Consider the following 20998-nt stretch of genomic DNA (forward strand, 5'->3'; position numbering starts at 1 on the left):
AGATCATTGAACATATGAATAATTGATAAGTGTTCACAGGATAATAACAAAATATTAGAAACAGAACTTAACACCATAACAGTATAAAATAAAAATGCTGTTAAAAGCACTTTTATAAGATCCAACTGCCAGTTTATTGAACATCTAGTTTATTTTCATTTAAGAAACAAAAAACACTATAAATGTGGAAATAATTATGGAGTACGCCTGTAGAAATTTACATTTCACCTTTTAAAGTGTCTCTTGTGTTTCATCTAAGACTTCTATATAATCGTATCAATCTCTATTCTAAATCAGTCTCTTTTCCTCCACTCCCACATTTTTTCTCTCTCTCTAATCTCATCTAAACAGAGATGATGCTCTTGTCAGTAGCCAGCAAATACTTGGTTCCACCAGAGGAAACTCTGGTTGTGTTTCCAGAGTTTTTTTCTGGTATTCTGTCCAGCAGGAGATTTTTGACTTTGGGTCCTAAAGCTCACTTTATCACCACAGTGGCAGACCCTTTTCACTGTCTTATTTATAACTACACTATTGTTTATTTTGAATGTTGCCAAAGTACTTACGTACAACTGTTGGAATGCCTACAAACCCATTAATAGATATCCTTTAGTCTATCAGAGTGGGTGTTGTCCCTAAATGTCTGTGATCAAACTATTCAATTCACGAACCTTTGTTTATGATGATGAGTAAAACCTGACAAGATGAAAGGATTTATGGACCTGATGCTTCCAAAATACTAAAGAAAAAATAATTTACTGTTAAGATTAAATGAAGGGGAAAATAAAACTCTTAAGCAGCACTTTAAGGCTCTGCGCTGATATTCTTGCAGAGCTAAGCAACAAGAAATCCTGTCAACTTCAGGCCAAGTTGCTATGTTGCTTAAAGGTTACTCCTTAGTTTTGTTTGTTATTGTTATGTGTATGCAGTGATTTTATGAGTGAGCAGACAATGTAATGCATTCACATAGTGAACCATGTTTGAGTGATTGTGTCACACAGAAGGACTGTATCTCAGACTGTTGGTGCTCCCTGTGTCTGAATGAGCTGCTGCTTGGCTTTAGTATTTATGCAGGTAACGTTTATTTATCCAGGTGGATCTCTTTAAGATTAATAATCTACTTTTCAATAGAGAGAGACCTGGCCAAGAATGGAAGCTGTCCAAAGACAATTCAAAGTAAAAATGCAGACATGAAAATACAGTACATTTCATATCATTTTAAATAAGTTATTGTAAGGTAATTCATAAAAAACTGAAACGTTTTATAAACTGACTCAACAGGGCCTCAACATTAACACAGACACACTCCTTCAGCTTCCAAATCTCCTGCAGTTGATTCCAGTCAGAAAGCTGTAAACTGGAAGGATTTATGTTTTTGTCATGATCAGTGCAAACCTTGGGTAAAATGAACTAATCCGAACACAGATAATAAGAAATGATTATTTTCTACCAAAGGGAGAGGAGAGAAGAGGAAAGAAAACCTAAGATTGCTTTGTAAATGAAACTATACCAGTGACAGAGTTAGCAGGTGGACAAGGAAATCCTTCCAGCATGTGAATACAGAAGATAGTGTTGGATAAAGGCTCCTAGACCAGTGATAAAACATATGTTGCAATAATTGATGTTTAAACATGTGATGACATGCATAACCTTTTTCGCATATGGGTACGCATTGCTTTTTGCGATATGACAACTGCATTTATCTGTTTTAAAGTCATTTCTTGGCATTTAGAGGAGGGAAACTTTCATTAAAGCCACCTAAAACTTTCGCAAAAAGAAATTAGTACAAGGGGACTAAAACGAATAAGCATTCTTGTCCGAAAGACTAAAACAGTCCCAAAAACACTGTAGTCCATAAAGGAGAAAGAAAAAATATTTTATATTTCTCTTTAAAAGCATATAATAATAATTGACCTTTATTGACCTCACATTGGAGAAATTTACCACTGCATTTAACCCCTCCCCTTGGGGAGCAGTGGGCTGCCACTGTGTGGCGCCCAGGGAGCAGTAAGGGGTTAAGGGTCTTGCTCAGGGAGCCAGAGTGGCAGTCCATGGGGGTGGGGCTTGAACTCAAAACCTCTGGATTCCAAGCACCCTAATCAATCCATCTCCTTAATGTGTTCCACCAAAGCACATGTGAAGATAGACCAATATTGAGTATATCTAAGTGACTACTAAGTCATCTTTAGATGCTACCATGACTCAATGCAGTGAAACTGCTGGTTTAAACTGGAACTTACAGTCATGATCATTTATATTAAGATGTTTTCACATGCATTAACCGCTGGCATAGTTCACAAAGAGCTTGGCTAACCTCAAAAACTATTTCTTGGATCATTTCACAGATCTAAGTAACCTCAGATCTGGGAAGGATGTTACACCCATGAAAGCATGTTCTAACTTCAGAGAGAGAGGGAGATACAGTGACATAAAATGAGAAGATTGATGGCTGAATTTGTTATGAACAGCTGCTGAAGGAAGTTACAGCCCGTGTGACAACATAAGGCTTTCAAAGGAATGCGAACAGTACGAGGTTCAGGAAAATATGTCAACCCACCATTCCTGCATGCTACTTCAGGATTGAAAGTTTTAAAGCAGAAAAGATGTCTAAAAAGGAATTAGCTGTTTTTCGGGGTGTTTCTAGCCTGTTGATGCAAATTAAAGCCTAAATCAATAAAGACAGAAAAGAAAGTAGAAAAAAGTATACATACATCGTTGGAACCTATTTCAAGAATCATATCAACTGCAAATTCATGAATCGTATGACCATTTGAATAAACTTTGAGTGTCTTTCAGCCAATGCCTTAATTTAAAGCTCATTGGAGAGGAGGGGTTTGGACATTGTGCAAGGATAATACAAGAAAACAAGATGCTCTCCTAAGTATTTTCAAGAAAATTACAGCTGGTATACATTTTTACACATTGTGCAACGCTTAATTCAGGATAAAAAGGTAGCTGAACTAAACAGTATTCTTTTGGAGAATGATGCATCCCTCTTACAGATATATATTTCACCAATGATAACTGCAAGGCTGGAAAGGAGAGCCAGTGCTACAAAATGAAGGCTAACTTTTTAAATTTTTTTTTCAATAACTAATTACATTTAACAAAGAGTAATGAACTAACCACTGTAGAATGGTTGGACTTACTTTTCTTTCCTGCAGTTTGGGGTGAACAATAATTTAGGATAAACATTTATCATTATATCATTTTTTTCAAGAATCAGAACCAGAATCAAATTTATTGCCAAGTAGGTTTGCACTTACAAGGAATTTGACTTGGTGTCGATGGGGTCATACAAATTATTTATATACAGAATACAAGATCTAGAATTATATACAATATAAACGTATATATTGTATAAACAATATATAGTATATATAACTATGTACTATATACACAGTAGGCTGTGCGATAATGTAACACAGGAGGTCTGGAGATCCTACGTTAGTGTAGCTTTTAGGTGGAATCCTGAATGGAGGAGGGAGAGGCAGTGTCAGTGTCACGGGAGCCTCTGGGTCTTCTTGATAAGGCTGGTAGCGGATGGGTATATAAGAGTGCTGGTGAAGGTTCTCAGTCATCCAGGTCATAGTCATTTCAAAAGGAGAAAATTAAAAACTAAGTCCAGTGGATTGTTTTTAAATATATTTTTTTTTTTTTTGGAATGAAATATAAGAGTGATACGATTTAAACCCATTCATAATATTTCATTAAACATGACTTTCAGGGGTTTATGCACTTTTATGCATTTTGTTTTTTAAAGCAAATATTTCTAAAATGTTTATATTAGAGAAGTAAAAACGTCCCTGTTAAAGGAAGGGCAGGATTCTGTTTTAAGCACTCTTAGCAGTCTCTCAAATGCTTTTATTAAGCTGATATAAATATTGAAATTGTATTGAATTGACTTGAATTAAAAATATATATTTTTGTAAGTTTTGGCCATTTCCGTTGTAACTGATTTGTGTTGTGACTTTGGACTTTTCTTTTTTGTTACATGCCCAAAACTTGTGTTGCAATCTATGAATAGAAAATGGGAAATATTATTGTAGGATGTCTGTGATGAAGAAGAGTCAAGAAGAATCCTAATTCATGAAGACACACAAAAATACAATGTGTTTTGTTGATGGCCAAAGTAACTCATAAATGAGTGAACTATGGAGGACCTAAAAGCACAACAAAAAGAAGCTGCAACCAACTCCAAAGTTCAAAGACATCAGTTTGTTACACATTTTTAGATCCTTCAAGTGAACATAATCATTGAATCATTTTCCCTATAATTTTTCTGTCCATGCTGGCAGATTAAGGCTGAAGGATTTTACTTGTTGCCATGACAAATCTCTGCTGATAGACTTCAATGAGTAGCACTTAAGTACTTTTATCTACAACCCACCCACACATACTTGTTAAAAAGCCATATGGCATTAGAAGACTATTAGGATCATCTGTCAAAGCTGAAATAAAGTAATTTCTTCTGAAAAAAATGTTCTTGTGTAAATGCAAACCTGGCTAAGGATGGTATTAAACTATTGCTAAACATAATCAAATTCATTAACCAAGTTTGAGCTCCAAATAAGATATACTGTATGATTTTTTTTTCTCTTACTTTGCATCAACATTAGTAATATAAGAAAAAAAAGCAGCTGTATGTACAGTATCTATTTACGTTTATGTGAGCATAGCCCTTGGTAAACACAGCCAAAATGACTGGATCTGTGTTCAAGTTCAGCTTTGATTCCAGACAAAAGGATAAGTTAAGAAGAGCTCAAGCAAATAATAAACAGGCAAACAAAGATGAACTCTGGCAAACTAAAACCAATTCAACTAGAGTAAACACAGCTGTGGTTGTCTGTCATGTTGTGAGACATCAGATGAATAAGCTGGCCTTTATCACAGTTCAGCAAAGACAACATATTAATCTGTTGCATGACAGTGAACAACTTTAGTAATACAGAAAGAGCTCCACTGATGTTTAAACATAAAATTAACAAACCTGTTGGGGGAGAAACACTGCAGACTTACAGCTCTATACTGTTGTGGGAAAGTTTGTCATGGTAGGAATAGCAACTGTGTTAAAAATAAACTCTTTCTTCAGCAAAACGAAACTTCTTCGAAAGGTAGAGTTTCCTTTTCTAATCTTTCTATAGGGTTCAACGATACAACTTTTTCATTTCCGATACGATACAGTATTGCAGCTTTGAGAGATGAGCAATACCGATGTTGACCCAATACAATATTAGCACAAATCATACTTATCTTATTACTTATTTGGTAAAATAGAAAGTAAGAAAATCCTTGATCAAGTGAATTTACTAAAACAGAGAAAAGCAGTCAACAACAAAAGGTATTAGAAAAACTGACCTATGTGACATGTAACCCATGTTCTGGGTTACAGAAACTTTAAACAAAAGAAAAGTTCCTTCCAGCATGAAAAAATCTGAGATTTTAGATTCAGGCCGATATCACCAGATATTAGTTTTTAGGCTTATAACGATCCCATATCCAGTACTATTATCGGCACGGGACACACCTAGTTTTTGATGGAATTTAAATGATAAGATGCATTTTAATTGTTACCCCCTACTTGCAAAGTAGTACTTTTAACTCACATTTATGTGATTTCAATAAAAGCGTAGGGCACAACGTATTTGTCAGTGTTGGCAGAGCAAGGACAAACTGACACATTTTTCTACCAAACACAATCCCATTTTTTTGAGGGGTGTATCTGGAAACAAAAATGAACACTTACTGGTTTAATTCTTGTCTCTATTGATATGTTTAGTCTGGCCTCTTTGAAAGGAAATGAGGTATTTCACACCACACCATTTCACTGCACACTGCTTTGCTAGTTTGACAGCAAAAATCTTATTAGCTAGAGATGCATAAACTCTTTACTCTTTACTTTAAAGAAGCTTACAAAGGTAGATTTAATCATCCAGCGTCTGACCCAGAGTGAAAAGAGTATAAAGATGAAAAATGAAAAAGGGCACCTTTAACAGAATATGCTTCAGTGGTATTCATTCATCACCGTTTACAGACTTTTCCCGTCTGCAGCAGTGAAGAATGTTACTGGATATTATTCTAAAAATAAAACAGGAAATGGAGAAAATTCAACTTTTCCACACTTCTAAAGATTTCACGTAAAGTTTAAAATACATATTTTGTACTTTTTGATCTTAAGAAGGTTCTAAGTAAAGCTTCCATATGCAAATTGGAAAAAAGGAGAGATGCATAAAAATTAAGAACTTTATTATAAACAACCATTAAACTGTGATAGGCTTTTCATCAGCTGATCAAAAGTTTAAGACGAAAGCATTTAAAAGCCCAATTCTTTGCAAAAAAAAAATTGGATTTGGATTTTTTTCTGTCAAGTATTCAAACTTGCAATTCCTCCGACTGGCAAAATTAGAAACTTTCCTCTGTCTTTGAATACAGTCAGATTGTTGAGCAGCATTAACAAGGACTGGAAGCGTGTCATTAGCCATGTTTCCATTCACCAGAAATTTGAACGGCTAACTTTTAAAAGCAAAAAAGAAAAAGGGCATTTGCGGTGTTTCGTTTTGATTTGAAGCCCATTAACCAGGCACTGCGAAGCCATCCTATGTTGTCATCCATATTACATCATCACCCATGGCTGTAGTAAAGATCCACAGATCAGTAATGGAGTAAAAATAAGTAAAAAAAATATTTATTGTACATTATATGCCCTCTTTCAAATGTTTTTTTTTTTATTGCTCAAACGTTTGTTTATTATGTCTGTTATATTAATTTAGTAAATGTAGACTTTAAATGAAGCAATTATGTTTTTCAATGTAATCAACTGCTAAAATAAATGATTGCTTAGATCCTAATTATAATATGGGAATGTTCCACCATTTCCATTTAATCTGTAAGTTTTAAAGTATGAAAAAAAAACAAAAAAAAAAACAATGATCCTGCCAAAGGACTCCTGGCTCTCCTCGTCTCTGTAACTTTTTCAGTCCTCCATCAAGGTCCTATGTTCTCTTTTGTGTGAACAAGTGTGCCTGGCTGATTTAGTGAGAAGGAGGTAAATATTTAGGAAGGAGGTGGAGGAAAGCACTGAGCAACCTTTAGATGGGAAAAAAGAGGGGGAGGATTATGCTAATGTGTCCAAACAACTACTTTCAATTTTGTAACAAAAAGAAGAAAGAGGCACAAGAAAGGACACACAAAAAGAGGAAAGAAATTGTAGGACACAGTATGAAATAAATGAAAAAGTCCTTTTGGAAGAAGATAAGTGAGTCGGTTGTGCAGGTTTCCTGTGGTCTGAGGTCAAAGAAAAGAGATGCAAGGGCAGAGAGGGGAAAAGATGAAGCAACACGTGGAGAATGAGCGAATGAGGTCCTAATCTTCTCTGTTCCTGCTTTTAGATCAACTGAGCTCCTGTGGTCTCAGCTGCATTTTGATTGGCTGCCACTGTGCAGCATGGCAGATTAAAGGACAGAGGGGTACTTCTGTCCTAGTGGTTCACACTGAAGTAAGAACGTGTGAAAATCCATTTTAATTTCTGAAATGAACACAGTTTGCAATTCCTTCCCGTTTTCTTACTGTACTACCTTTAAATCTGATTATGGTCAAAAGGTTAAGCTTGAAAGCCATACAAACATAAATATTGCTTAAATCCAATTCAGAAGACACAAATCTATATGCTTTAATTCATTTGGTTGTTTCTATGGTTTGGATTTGGTCACTTTAGAGTAGAAAGCGATGGAAATACCCTTTTTATTCAAAACTTGACTGGTAAATGTTTTGAACACATCAACAAACTGCATCATTTTTAAGGAGAAGTAGGATTGCAGCAAGATTCAATAAACAGTTGATCCACTATAACAATACAATCCTTAAACTTGTATTTATAATTAGGCTCATGTGATAGAGTCATGATGCTATAATAATCACAAGAAGGTTCATACTAAAGTGTTATATATATATATATATTTCTTTTTTTTTTGTACCTCATGAACAAAACAAACATTTTGAAAGCTGTAATAATCAACTTTAAAAAACTTTTTAATAATTAGCAGGTTAAATAAATATTGTGTAATTGCATAAATGACAAAATAAAAACTTTATCCCACAATTTGTTAGCTTGCCACATTTATCCAGGTTTTGGTCAAAATAATGAAACATATGATTAAATGTAAAATATAAAACATTAAATATAAAAAAGCCAACCTTTAATATTTAAGTATTAGGCTGGATTTTTTTTCATCCTGCGACTAAGCCAAAAACAGTAAACAGGAGCAAAAACAGAAAATTATTGACACATCCTTTAAAAATACTAAAATATATATAAAAAAATGTCTGGCTATTTCTAAAATTCTAAATGCTTTTATTACCTTTTTTTCCCCCTCCCTAATTAAAGGCAGAGCTAGGTCTAAGGGCCAGCCTGCAATGCTAAGAAAAAACAACAACAAAAAACCCCACTCCTGCCAAGTACTTCACATGTCCTTGTTCTGTTGCATTTTAATCAAACAAAAAGCAAAAAGTGCAAAAGTTCAAGCAAGAAGAGTTTCAATTTTAACTAACATCTAACAGCTAAGAGGGAACAATTTGTAAGCCTTAATTTCAAGCTGCAACATCCAAAGTAAAGTAAGTCAATTATTTAGAGACCTTTCTATCATTCCTATGATGCCACCACCTAGAGTCCTGGTTTCCCACAGGGACAAAATATTAATCTAAAGCAGAGTATTCCATAGTAAATAAAAAAAAAAATTGCAAGATACCCATGAGGTGTTTACACAACTTCAATACACACTCAATTACCAAAGCTCACAGAAGTCTGTGAACCGAGAGAAAACCAAACCTCACGTCGTCCTTTAAAAAATAGCACAAGACAGAGAATTTCCTTTTCCATTTCATCTTATTTCCAAACTGGCACCCAGTTAAAATCCTGCTGAGTTGAAAGCAGGGGAGGTCGTTAAGAATCAAATTATATTTGCCTGGCGTAAAAATGGTTGCAGCAAGTCTTCAAACACTTATATCAGTGAAAGTGAAAAGCACTGTGTGAACTGAATAAAAGGATGACCCGATGAATAGGATGGAAAGAAAGAGAAGGTGAAACCTGAGAAACCATGTGCCTTATCCATAACTGTTGCTATAGTCATATTTTTGACAACTGTCTGGCTTGATTAAGTGCATCAACTTAAACTAAAGAAGAAAAGAAGGGGAGTTCAGAATAACAAAGTGCCAGGTAAGATAAGAAAAGAGGTAATAATATAAATCAGAGTCGGATGTAGTTTCAAGGTTTATGGAGTTTAGATTTAAAAAAGGACTGACACTTTTGATCATCAACTCATTTAAAAAGCTCAAAGCAAACAGATAAAAGTGGAAGACAGCTGAACTTAATGCCTGTTTGATCTAATACAGGAATGAGAAACTGTAATTTAATGCTTTTTTAATGCTCTTAGAAATAATTTTGCTGTATATATATATACACACACACACACACACACACACACACACACACACACACACAGTACACCATCATCATCTTTATCATTGACAGGCTGGAGCCATGTCCCAGATTCCTCGTTTTCCAGCCACTTTTGTGGAAATTTCCATTTCCCCATTCCCCAGCTTTTTCTCCACCTCTAGCTACTTTTCCGTTGTGGTTTACGATAAACTGGAAGCAGCTCTGCGCAAACACACGGAAACATTTATATCTGTTATATCTTACAAAATTGTTTGTATAAATGTTTTTTTTTAATAAAGCATTTTAAATGCTACTATAATCACATTTAATGAATTTTCATGCCAATTAAGGCCTTAATTAAAAAAATATATAATTTAATGATTTTTTATTATTTTTAATGACCCGCAGAAACCCTGTTATAAATATTAGAAATTACGATTTATCATAAGCTTAAGTGTATAAATACCCCTGCACAGTAGCAATATTAAACCAATAGCCATCAGGGTAAGCATTCTTTTATAGGATCCTTGAATCTACAGAGCTAATGATAGCTGTGGTTTTAGTGGCCTTGTCTTAAAGAGAAATATAGCTAAACAAAGAAACTGAGCAATAAGTAAAATGGATGGAATGAAAAAAAAAATACAGTCCATATTGTTAGTGACAGGATCAGTTCCTTCAAAAGGCTTGTTACACACAGAAAAACAGGCCAAAGAGAACCATAATGAGAAAACATGAAGTTAATGGAGTAATATCTCAGCCACTGTCTACCTCCAGGGAAATGTCAGGAGGTTTGACATAACTTCTATGAGGAAATACAGAGCTTACACTTTGTTAAAAAGCCAGATCAGCACAGAAGAAACATCAGTGTACTTTCTCGCGTCAGCATAAAGTTAAATTAGGTAATTGTGCCACAACAAGCTGCATCTGCAGTGTTTTGTGCTGAATCCATGAAGACCATTTCCAAAACATTTTTTAACCACTATTTCAATTTGAATATCAAGTAGTGTCAAAGAAATGTTGCCGTCGTGTTTTTTACTCCACCAGTACAGAATTGGCTCTAGCACCCGCCTTACATAGAGTCATAACAGCTTTGATGGAAAACCCCAATAGAGGGTTTTTGAAGACCAATCCGTTCCCGAATGGCCTGCAGCAAACGCCTTCCCTCTCCAGTGGAGAAGCCATGTTTATGGGTTTACCAGTCAGCCAGGAAGGGAGGCTAAAGCAAAAAGTGATGCAAGAACTCTTTCACCTGACAGTCGAAAACTAAATAAATAACTAGTGCTTTAAATATCCTCAGTACAGTATGTCAGCTGAACACGGGACAGTAAAATTAAAGGAGGAATAATTCAACAGTTCTAATCCAAATCCATGTTTCCATGAGTCCTCTTAACCCACAGCTGTGACAAGTTAAACAAGCACAAATTAAAGATGGTGGTAAAACATTTAGCCGTCATTCTCATTCTAGAGCTCTAGAGCCCTAACTGTGGTTTCATAAGATAACCAGACGTGCACATGCAGTATTGCTGGCTTCATTCCCCTTATGAGACTTATAGATGTGGAATATGCTGCCAAGAACATAAACATGTCCTCCTCTAATTGAGAAAAGCTCCAGGGCAGTCTCTCTCTCAGCTCATCTGTTTGGCCTGACATCAAATATAAAAAGGTAACCCTGTTTAGCATCCAGAGCTCAGACAGTTATATCTGTAGAAAAAAGAGATATGACATAAATGGAAAGGCCTCATCAGTTTGATGAAACGTGTACATCTTTATTAAATTCCATCAAGACCAATTGGTTTCCTGGACTGTAGATCAGTAGCCCAGTTTAAAGAGAATGCACCAGTGAAAAGAAATCGAAATACTTTGATTAACTCCGAATTGTCACATTTTATTACATTTGTCAACATGATTTATTTTCTTTGGGTTTTTAAATCAGAAAGTAAATACCTGAAGTCTGAAAGTGTCTCAGACTGTCTACCGTTTGCAGACCCAAACTCACGCATCGCAGGGAAAATAAAAAAAACTATTGGTCTGAATGAGATGTAGGATATTAGACTGTTTCCAAATTCAGATAACAATTTTCACATCAAACAATCAATGAAAATTCTAGAAGCTCTACACATTGCTATGTCATCCTAGCTCAGGGGTCGCCAACGCGGTGCCCGCGGGCACCAAGGGGCCCTCAAGGACCACATGTGGTGCCCTCAACGCCTTCTGAAAACAGCAACTCAGCAGTGGGCTAAGTTTGAAATTTTATTTTATTCTGTGTTTCTTCTTTTTCATAATTTATAGAGCATTTCCTCATAGTAATCATAAAGGGCATTTTAGCATTTATAGAGATTTTAAAATTATAATGTTTAAAGGAAAATTAGAAATTAAAAGTTAACAATAAAAATGTGTTTAATTTGGATGAATTTTAGGTGAACGTTGACCCCCCTTGTTCATAGGTCAGTATTGGTAGCCCTTCCTATGATTCAATAGCCATGAAGTAGCCCTCAGCCTTGAAATGGTTGGTGACCCCTGTCCTAGCTATTACTATAGGGTTCTGGCGTAACACATACTTAAAAGTATTAGCTCCAGTGAGAAACTTAAAGATCATTTAGAGTACATTTTTGTGTACTTTTGTCAGATTTCTAAATAAGATCTAAGCAAAGACAAGTCAAGATTTAAGACTAAATTTGCTCAATAGATATATTTTTTTAACTCTTTATAGCCGGGTGTATCATATTTGATACATGAGTTTTTGAGACCTCTGCAACATAAGCGTGAAGTTTTTGTTCTTGAAACCCATGCAGTGAACAGAAAACCTATAAAATATTATGCATAAATGCCTGTATAAAAATTTATCCAAATAAATGATCTAATTTAACTGAAACTTAAAAAATAACTTACCGGTAAAAAAAAGTATGTTTTTTTATTTTTTTTATTTCACTTGTCAGAAAGTTCAAACCTGATTCTAATTTTGAAAAATTAGGAATTTGTGTCAACTATTTAATGGTTCAGGCTTTAAAGGGTTACTTTAAATGTTTTAGAAGACCAGATAATTAATAAGGATCAGCTCTATTAAGCGTGAGGATTACATTTAAAACCCTCATGATGATTTATTTTATTTATTTTTTTGTTTCTGTGTGTGCATAGGTAACACTAGAATAAAAAAAAGTATTTTTGTTTGGCTTCTTATGTCAGTCAGTGAGACAGCAGACTTCCTCAATCAACCAGAAAAAAAACCTAAAACAAGGCAACATGATGTTTATAAAGCTGTAACCTTCACAGGTGCTTTTTATTTTCATGGCTTAATTGGGGAAAAAAAAGAAAATTAACAAGAGTTTGCATTTACAAGGACTGTGAATGCGACACGCTCAGCTGCACTGACGAGATCTGACCAGAGTGCCTCAGGCCGCCATGCAATCATCATTAGTAAAGAAGGTGTTTAAAGCAAAGTGTTAAGTTAATGCAGCTGCTGAAGAATTCTGTTTGCTAAGTGGAATCGGCCACAAAAAAACAAGTGAGCTGAAATAAGAAGTCACATGATGGTTTACCTATGCAATGAAGAGACACTGAAGTGTCATAACATATTTACCAAATACTTTTTAAAGCAGTTTTGAACTGGGTCAAACAGTCCTTTGATTTGCAAATGGTTAACCTACATTCATTATGCTTAGGTTTTTCTGTTTATTTTTATTTTTTGCATAATATTGGCATGTGTCTAAAGCCCGTTTAGCTCTGAGTGGGAACAGAGAAGGCTCTTCTGCAGAAACTATGGCAACGACTTGCTTCCTCAGCAAAGATCCACAGCAGAGTCAAGAAGCAGGTCAAATCAGGTGTTTCTCTGTAAATAATAATGATAGAACATAAGAACACGTACTGAGAAGTGGTGGCAGTGGGTAGCACTGCTGCCTTGCAGCAAGAAAGTTCCAGGTTCGATTCCTGCCCTGGGGTCTTTCTGCATGGAGTCTGCATTTTCTCCCTGTGCATGCATGGGTTTTCTCCTGGTACTCCGGCTTCCACCCATAGTCCAAAAACATGACTGTTAATCTAATTGGCTTCTCTAATACTCCTTAGGTGTTAGTGTGTACATGAATGGCTGTTTGTCCTGTTTGTCTCCATGTTGCCCTGCGATGCGTTTTTTCACTGCGTTTCTTTTTTTTTTTGCACCATGTTTTTTTTTTCTCCGACACTGTTTACATTTGATAAATGCCGCACTTTAAGGAATGGAAATGCTATGAAAGCTGTACAAAACGAAATTTCATTAAAAATTAGAATAAAAGTTGTGTAAGTCTAAGGTAGACTGGTGACCTTTCCAGGGTGTATCCTGCCTCTCGACCATAGACAGCTGATAGGCACCAACACCCCGGCGACCCCAGCAGGGATAAAGGTGATGGAAAATGGATGGATGGACAGACGGATTGTTCAAAAGAAACTATCATAGGAAAAAAAAAAACAATTTCTCTACAAGAGCAGAATAACATAAGATAAAAATCCTGATACTGATGAAACGTTAAGGGTAACAGGCCTGGTATATATATATAAGCCTTTATTTTGTCCCAATACCCCAAAGTGCTTTACTTAACACCCAGTCATTCACACGTTGATTGTGCAGATTGTAGCCATAGCTGTCACGGGATAGACTGACAGAAGCAGGGCTGTCCCCCTGTCTTCTTAACACCAACAGCAGGGCCGGCTGGTGAAGTGTGACATCTATGGAAAAGACGACGCAGAAGAGGATCCAACAAGCAACCTACTGGTTACGGGAAGCTCATATCTTCTGTAATGACTTCCTTAAAAGTGTGCTGTTTCCATAGACATGTTAAAAGAATCAGCTTAAAGATTATTTTAATCAATAAGAAAAAAAATAAACACTCAAAGGGAAGATTTAAAGATAGTTTGGAATGTTATTGGTTGTCTTATATTCTTTTTTTTCCCAGTATGCAAACAGGAAATGGACAGAGAAAAGGTGTAAAGTCATGTAGAAAAGCTGAATTCATTTTATTCCATATACTCTTTACAATAGTATTGACCCTTTAACTTGGTCAATGTACGACTGCCAAGAAAAGACATCTGCAGCTAGTGTGGTCCAGTACAAATGTGGTTAATGTTAAAGTAGCTTTAAGAGAAGAACACATGGCTGTAAAGTCCATTTCCTCCTGACCCTGTAGCAGCTCTAACAGAGTGAGATGGAGTATGCTAATGATCACTCTTCCAGATCACTATACTTAAACACAAAAGCACTCATGCACAACCCGACACGAGGAACATCTTTAAATGCTCATTATAGCCTTCCATCACCTCATTTCTAACCCCTCATTAATCCCTTTACAGCTATGAAATTTTATCTGCTAGAACACAAACAAAAACACACACACCACATCTTTAAACTGCACTATTTCTAAATGATTTCCACATTGTAATCAGATCGTTTTATAGAGACTGTCGGCCTCTGCTCCCCCTCCTCCACCGTTTCACACACACATTCCTCTGCAGTGTTTCAAGACAGTTGTGCTTTGTCTGGAAATTGGTAAATTGGTATAAATGATAAACACATTAAAGCTCAAAAAAAGTCTGGATGCCACACACTACAGACAGCCTCAATTCAGCCCAAAAGACACAGTCCTCTGTTTTTGTGTGTGTGTGTGTGTGTGTGTGTTCATTGTGATTGGAAATTCTCACGGTCACACAACTTTGGCAATCAGACTTGAGGAAAACTACTTTCTCCGTCCTCCTCAAACTGAAGCTGCCCCTCTGAAAATTCAGTTCTTTAATGCTGTTAAATAACATTTCTGAAAAACCATTATAGTGAACTCTTTACTTTTCCAATTGGACTCAGTTATTTAAATCAGTGCTTTTAAAGCGCTTTTCCTTGAACACACCCGTTCTTCTCTGCTTCGCAATGTTGTCTCTAAACACTAAACTTTTTCCTTTGTAGAATTTTAACATTTTCTAATCTTTAATAACTAAATAATAAAAGATTATTTCTCTTCAAATATAGACTAATTAGAGTTAAACTGCTAGAATGTAGTGAAATGCAGGGACATTTTTGAATCCAAAGATGAGCGCTACACATTTTACGGAAACAAAATGTTTATTCATATGATCTACGTAACTGTATTGTTAATATCATTTTATATTACTAAAATGTTCATCATAGTTTAAATAATGCTCTAATATTTAGTATTAAAGGTTTTTATAATTATCAACCTTATTCATGCAGCACTGAAATATTATAAAGTTTAAAATATTCTTGCTCCACCGGGTTTATGTTTGAGCTTTCATCTCTTTGGTTCGTGGGAATTAAAGATCAAATATTTTCTTTAGTGTCTGTATCTTATTTCTTCCTTTCCGATGCCAAGATCGGAGAGTTTGAAGGAAGTGAGGAAAGACACATAATCCAAGCTGCAAGGGGTCAAGTGAAAAGTTTCCACAATGATGACGGGTGGAGCCGTGACATCTGCTGGTGTCGGATTACTGTGTTTTATCAAGTCCCAAGTCACACTGACTGTCTACCAGGACATTATTTATATAATGATTGGTTGAAAACCTTTATTAAATGCTATCTTTTGTTTATGATTCTTTAGTGGGACAACAAATACAAACAAAGTATTACCTTACTTTGACTGTATCAGAATATGTGAGGCATGATAAGGTAAAGGTTTACATAGAAAGTAAGAATTAAAAAAATTAATATCTTTTATTTGCAAGTTTTGAAATCCATTTCGAGTTTTACAACATTACTAGCTTTTAATTCTATCTTTATCAAATGTTAGATCTAAAGCCCAGAAACCCTAAAATATTCAAGGCGCAATTAGAGAAACACAAATTTAAATTCATTAACTGAAGATTGCTAGTTTTCGTAATAAAATCAAGTGTTAAAATTGGGACCATTAATAGATCCAGGCTGCATCTGCTTAAAGTTTTTTGTTCATGATAAAAAAAAAAAATCTCCAACATTAAAATCAAAAGAATGATCACTAATTTCTAGTGTTTAACAGATACAGATACATAAAGTTTGATGCAATACTGACTATTCTGACGGTCTAACCGATCGCCGATATGCGCTGTTGATTTTTGAGGGTCAACTCATGGAGCTGATATTGCTTTTTTCCCCTCAATATTTATGACATATCACAGAATGACAAGAAACGTGAAACTACTTTCGATATTAAGAAAAATAAACTTTAATTGATAAGTCAAACAAAACATCAACAACGGATGGCAGATGAAGAGAGCAGCAACGCAAGCGCCTCACATGATCTGAAGACATGGCTGCTGAATGCACTAATTATTCCGCAGCAGCATGCATGAATCGGCCAATACTGAGATAGATATATATATCTATATATCTCATATATAGATATATATATATCTATATATATATATATATATATATATAGATATATATATATATATATATCTATATATATATATATAGATATATATAGATATATATAGATATATATAGATATATATAGGCCAACCTGTGTCTGAGTCTCCTAATTTCTCCAACTTATCAAAACATTTTTCAGCCTTACAGCTGTGACAGTAAATGTAATAAATTCTGATGGGCATACAGCTCTGAGCATTAATTTAAAACAGTCTGCTGTTACAAGATTGACTTGAGTGTGTTCAAGCGAGCAATCGTCCAGCTACAGAGTGATAAAGGAGAGAATCGATCATACAGTACTAATGGATTAGGAAGGTCTGGGTGGATGCTCCAATATCTGTCAGCTGCTTCCATGTGTCTCTTTAAATAAGTAACATACTGCTAATCAATGTGTGGCAATCTGACTCACTAAACCTTCAACTGGCCGGAGATCAATAACACTTAGCATTCCCTCTTTTCCCTCCTAACAAGCTTAATGTGACAGAAAAAGAGTGACGGAAAAAGAATACTGATACACAAATCTCCAAAAGAGGTTGAGGAAGTACCCAACGAAAAGGAAGCATCTGCTTGTCTGCTCAAAAAGCGAACAGCGACAAGAATAAAAAAAGGCCACATTGACGTTTCCCATCGATACACAGCAGAGGAAAAAAGACGAGCAACAAAGACCTCCGCCACTTGACAAACTGACATGCTCTGCAAGAAAATACTCCTGTCTGCTTCTGCTGCCAAGTCTTCCTTTAGCCAAAATTCATCTGGTGCCAGAAGTTCCTCAAGCATCTTTTTTTCTTTTTTTTTTTTGTTATGTTTGAGCTTTGGGCATACATGCTTTTCCTAAGAAGCAGCACCTTCCTCACATTCAGTGTTTTACTGGGAAAGACAATATCCATATGAGGTCAATTATCACATTTATGCAAAAATGTTTTCCAACCAACACCATTTAGAAAAAAAAAAAAAAAGTACACATTCATTCCTGTAACAATTTTTTTTTTAATTTAGGCATCTACACTGTATTATATAATAAATACCAGGGACTGTTGCCAAGATAAGACTCTCAGGAGGTTGTTTAACACCATGTTTACTGGCCTAGTAAATAATGCCAATATAAAATAGTTTACATTTTATTTAAATTTGTTTTCAAATGAAATCCAATAAAGGTATTTTGATATCAATAACAGCTTTAGGGGAGGCGATTGCCTAGTGGTTAGAGCAGTGCACTTGTGCTCTGAAAAGGTTGCAAGTACCCGGTTCAATCTTAAACAGCCTGAACGCTGGGTCCCTGAGCAAGATTCCTAACACCCGATTGCTCCCCAGGCGCCGCACAGTGGCAGCCCACTACTCTCCAAGGGGATGGGTTGAGATGCAGAAGCGATTTCTCCATTGTGAGATCAATGTTGTTTAATTATTATCATAATTATTTAAATCCATCCATGTATTTATTTAGACAGATAAATTGCTTTTAGTATTCAGTTCTCTCTCTTAAGGTGGTAAAGAAGGACTATTACAAGGTGAGAGGATTCAGTGTAGCACTAAATTTTATGTTAGGAAGCTCCAGCAAAGGATGCCTGATAATGTACAGTGGACATTATGGAATGCAATAATTTCTGGCTGATGCATTCCAAGTATTATGAGCTAGCACTTTTCATGCAACTATAATATTTAGCCAGTTGGACAGAGAGTCATTGCAGCAGATTCTCTCACCTAACACAAATTACATTGCTCACAATGCTTAAAGTCAGGATAAAGAAAGGAGGGGAAAAAAATCACCAATGATGTCATAATCATTACAGCATTAACCACTAATATGAACATCACAAGATTTTCTAACTGTGCAGCCCTCATTGCAGCTCTTTAATTCAACTGGGCCTAAAACATTTTTTTGTCCAAACAGAAACCAAATAAAAAAAAACAAAAGTAGTCTATTTAAGATGGACTGTGCCTATACTACACTTTTGATGCTTTGTAGATTACACATATTTTACTATTCAATACTTGTCAAAAACAGAACTATCACTGCAAATGTTTTAAGTTTTAGTTACATTTTTCTTTAAACCAATTTTAAAGATATGTTCAAACAAAAACTCACTGCATCCATCCTCATCGCTGTGGTCCCCGCAATCATTGTCTCCGTCACACTGCCATTGGGCCGGGATGCAGGTACACTCTCCAAATGCGCTGACGGCACATGTAAAGTGGTTCCTCCCGCAGGAACAGTCAGCGCTGCCCTGAACTCCTGCACACAAGCAAAGGAAAAGGAGGTAAGAAACTGGTAATTTAAATCCAATGATTTAGTCATCATTCATTAAAGGTTTGGCATCTCTTTCTTTGCAATAAACTAGACAACATTGTTCAGATACCAAAGGATTCTAGCAGTTATAAGATGAAACTAATACTTCTAAAATGAACACGGGAAACAGATTTTTACTGCTTAAAGTGAATTATTGTCTTCTATGGCGGTAAACTATCAGCTCTGATTAACTTGTTAGAATTTATCTATATAATTAGGACAGAGCAGAATAATAAACATTAACATGATATACAGCCATATAGATGTGGCAGAATAGCATAAAACTACACCTCATTCATTGTACGAAGGCAGATGATTATAGAAGGGGAGAACAAGACGACTTCCTGTCTCATAACATCGGCAATTAGAGACTTCTGTAGCAAATACTTTTATGAGTAAATGCTTTTAAATTGGCAAGGGAAAAAAAGCTTGAAAAACTTTTTGCAAGTTGAATTCTCTTCATCTGGTAAATGGAAAGCCTAACAACTATCCCTTGAACAACAACACCATGTTGTTAGAAGTGTTTTGGGTGGCAGCCTTTGGTCTACAGGGTAGAAAACATTTTACATTTAATAGACACCCCATGAATGATTTGTACATGTGGATGCTCCAGACTCCTACGGGTGCATCTTCTAGATCAGAGGTCACGGATTAGCGGACCGCAGTCCAGATCCGGACTCAACCTAAAATTACTGCATGTTGTCCGATGGCAGTGTCTAATTTCACTCGCCTTCTCCTGTTAACATGGTAAAGCCCTCCAGAGCGTCAGGCACCAGGCTACACGTGATGCAAATTAGCCAATGAGCTGCTGTCAGGTCGGGTTCCTGCTGTTTGCTACTTTTAGACAAAGCAGGTAAACCTGTGGCAAGCCGGGTGGTTGGAAAGAAGGAGAAGACGATAAGAAAAAGTGAAAGAAAGTGTGGACTGCTGGAAGAAGAGCAGTGAATTAGTGTAAGAAAAGTGAAATGGTGTGCTTAAAGATGACCCTGCACATTTAGAGTATATTTGGCCCAACCAAACCTAAGCAGGATTCTCCACCATGAACAGAATCAAAAATAAAAATGGATTCAGGCTCAAAATGAGCCTTGATATGTGCTTTAGAATGGCTTTGTCACCATTCAAACCCATACATATATGTTTTGCGGATACAACATAAAGAGAAAACATCTACCCTTTAACTTAGAATAAGTCAAACACACAATACATTTACCGTTCTCCAAGACCTAACCATGGCAACAAAAAAGGTATCACATGATCACAGACATCCCAGAGATGCAAGACGATGAGATGGAACAAATCAGGTTTCCCCTATTTTGCTCTCACTTTGAAGTCCATTAATGACCATCTGTGTGTGTATTTGTGTGTCAGTTTAGCTGAAACTAGCCTGCCACAACCCAAAGTTTCTTGGAGCGTGTGTGCATGTGTCTGTGTGTGGTTCCTGGCCTCTTCACAAAGGCATCAGTCAACCCAGGAGGGCCTGGCAGGGAGAGCTCAGTAACCTTCAGATCCCTCCCACAGCACTAAATTAATGGCCTCTTTCTATTCATTTCCCTCTCTCCTCTTTCCACAATCCTTTCTTCACATTTCCCCCCCTTAGTTGCCTCCCTTCTTTTCTCATCTTCTCTAAACCCCCCCCCCCGTCCCATTGCTTTCCGAGTTCTTCACTAATGGAAGTGAAACAGGGATGGCGTCATCCACATCTTCCTGTCTTTAAACTTGTCTTTCTAATTTTCTCCAACACAGTCTGGAATTCCTCCAGTCTCCGACCCTCGGGGTGTAGCATTCACCCGAGAGACAACAGAGGACAATCTGACCATCTACTACAGTCTGCAACAGATTCTAGGCACTCGTCAACCCAACCTTTTTAGCTGGAACCCTAGTGTCATAAACTCTGCTCAATTTGTAACCT

The 20998-nt window shown here is 36.1% G+C and overlaps 1 protein-coding gene across 2 annotated transcripts in view; it reads right to left on the reverse strand.

Annotated features, from left to right (window-relative positions):
* lrp4 (LDL receptor related protein 4) overlaps positions 1-20998 on the reverse strand; it is a 118373-nt gene that overhangs the window by 47095 nt on the left and 50280 nt on the right. For both annotated transcript variants that reach the window (XM_015396677.1, XM_015396676.1), the window contains exon 2: positions 18889-19035. In XM_015396677.1, the coding sequence (XP_015252163.1) occupies positions 18889-19035 (147 nt within the window). The remainder of the gene's footprint in view (positions 1-18888; positions 19036-20998) is intronic.

This window comes from Cyprinodon variegatus, unplaced genomic scaffold, assembly GCF_000732505.1.
Source record: "Cyprinodon variegatus isolate N-32 unplaced genomic scaffold, C_variegatus-1.0 Scaffold812, whole genome shotgun sequence".
NCBI classification, from domain to species: Eukaryota; Metazoa; Chordata; class Actinopteri; order Cyprinodontiformes; family Cyprinodontidae; genus Cyprinodon; species Cyprinodon variegatus.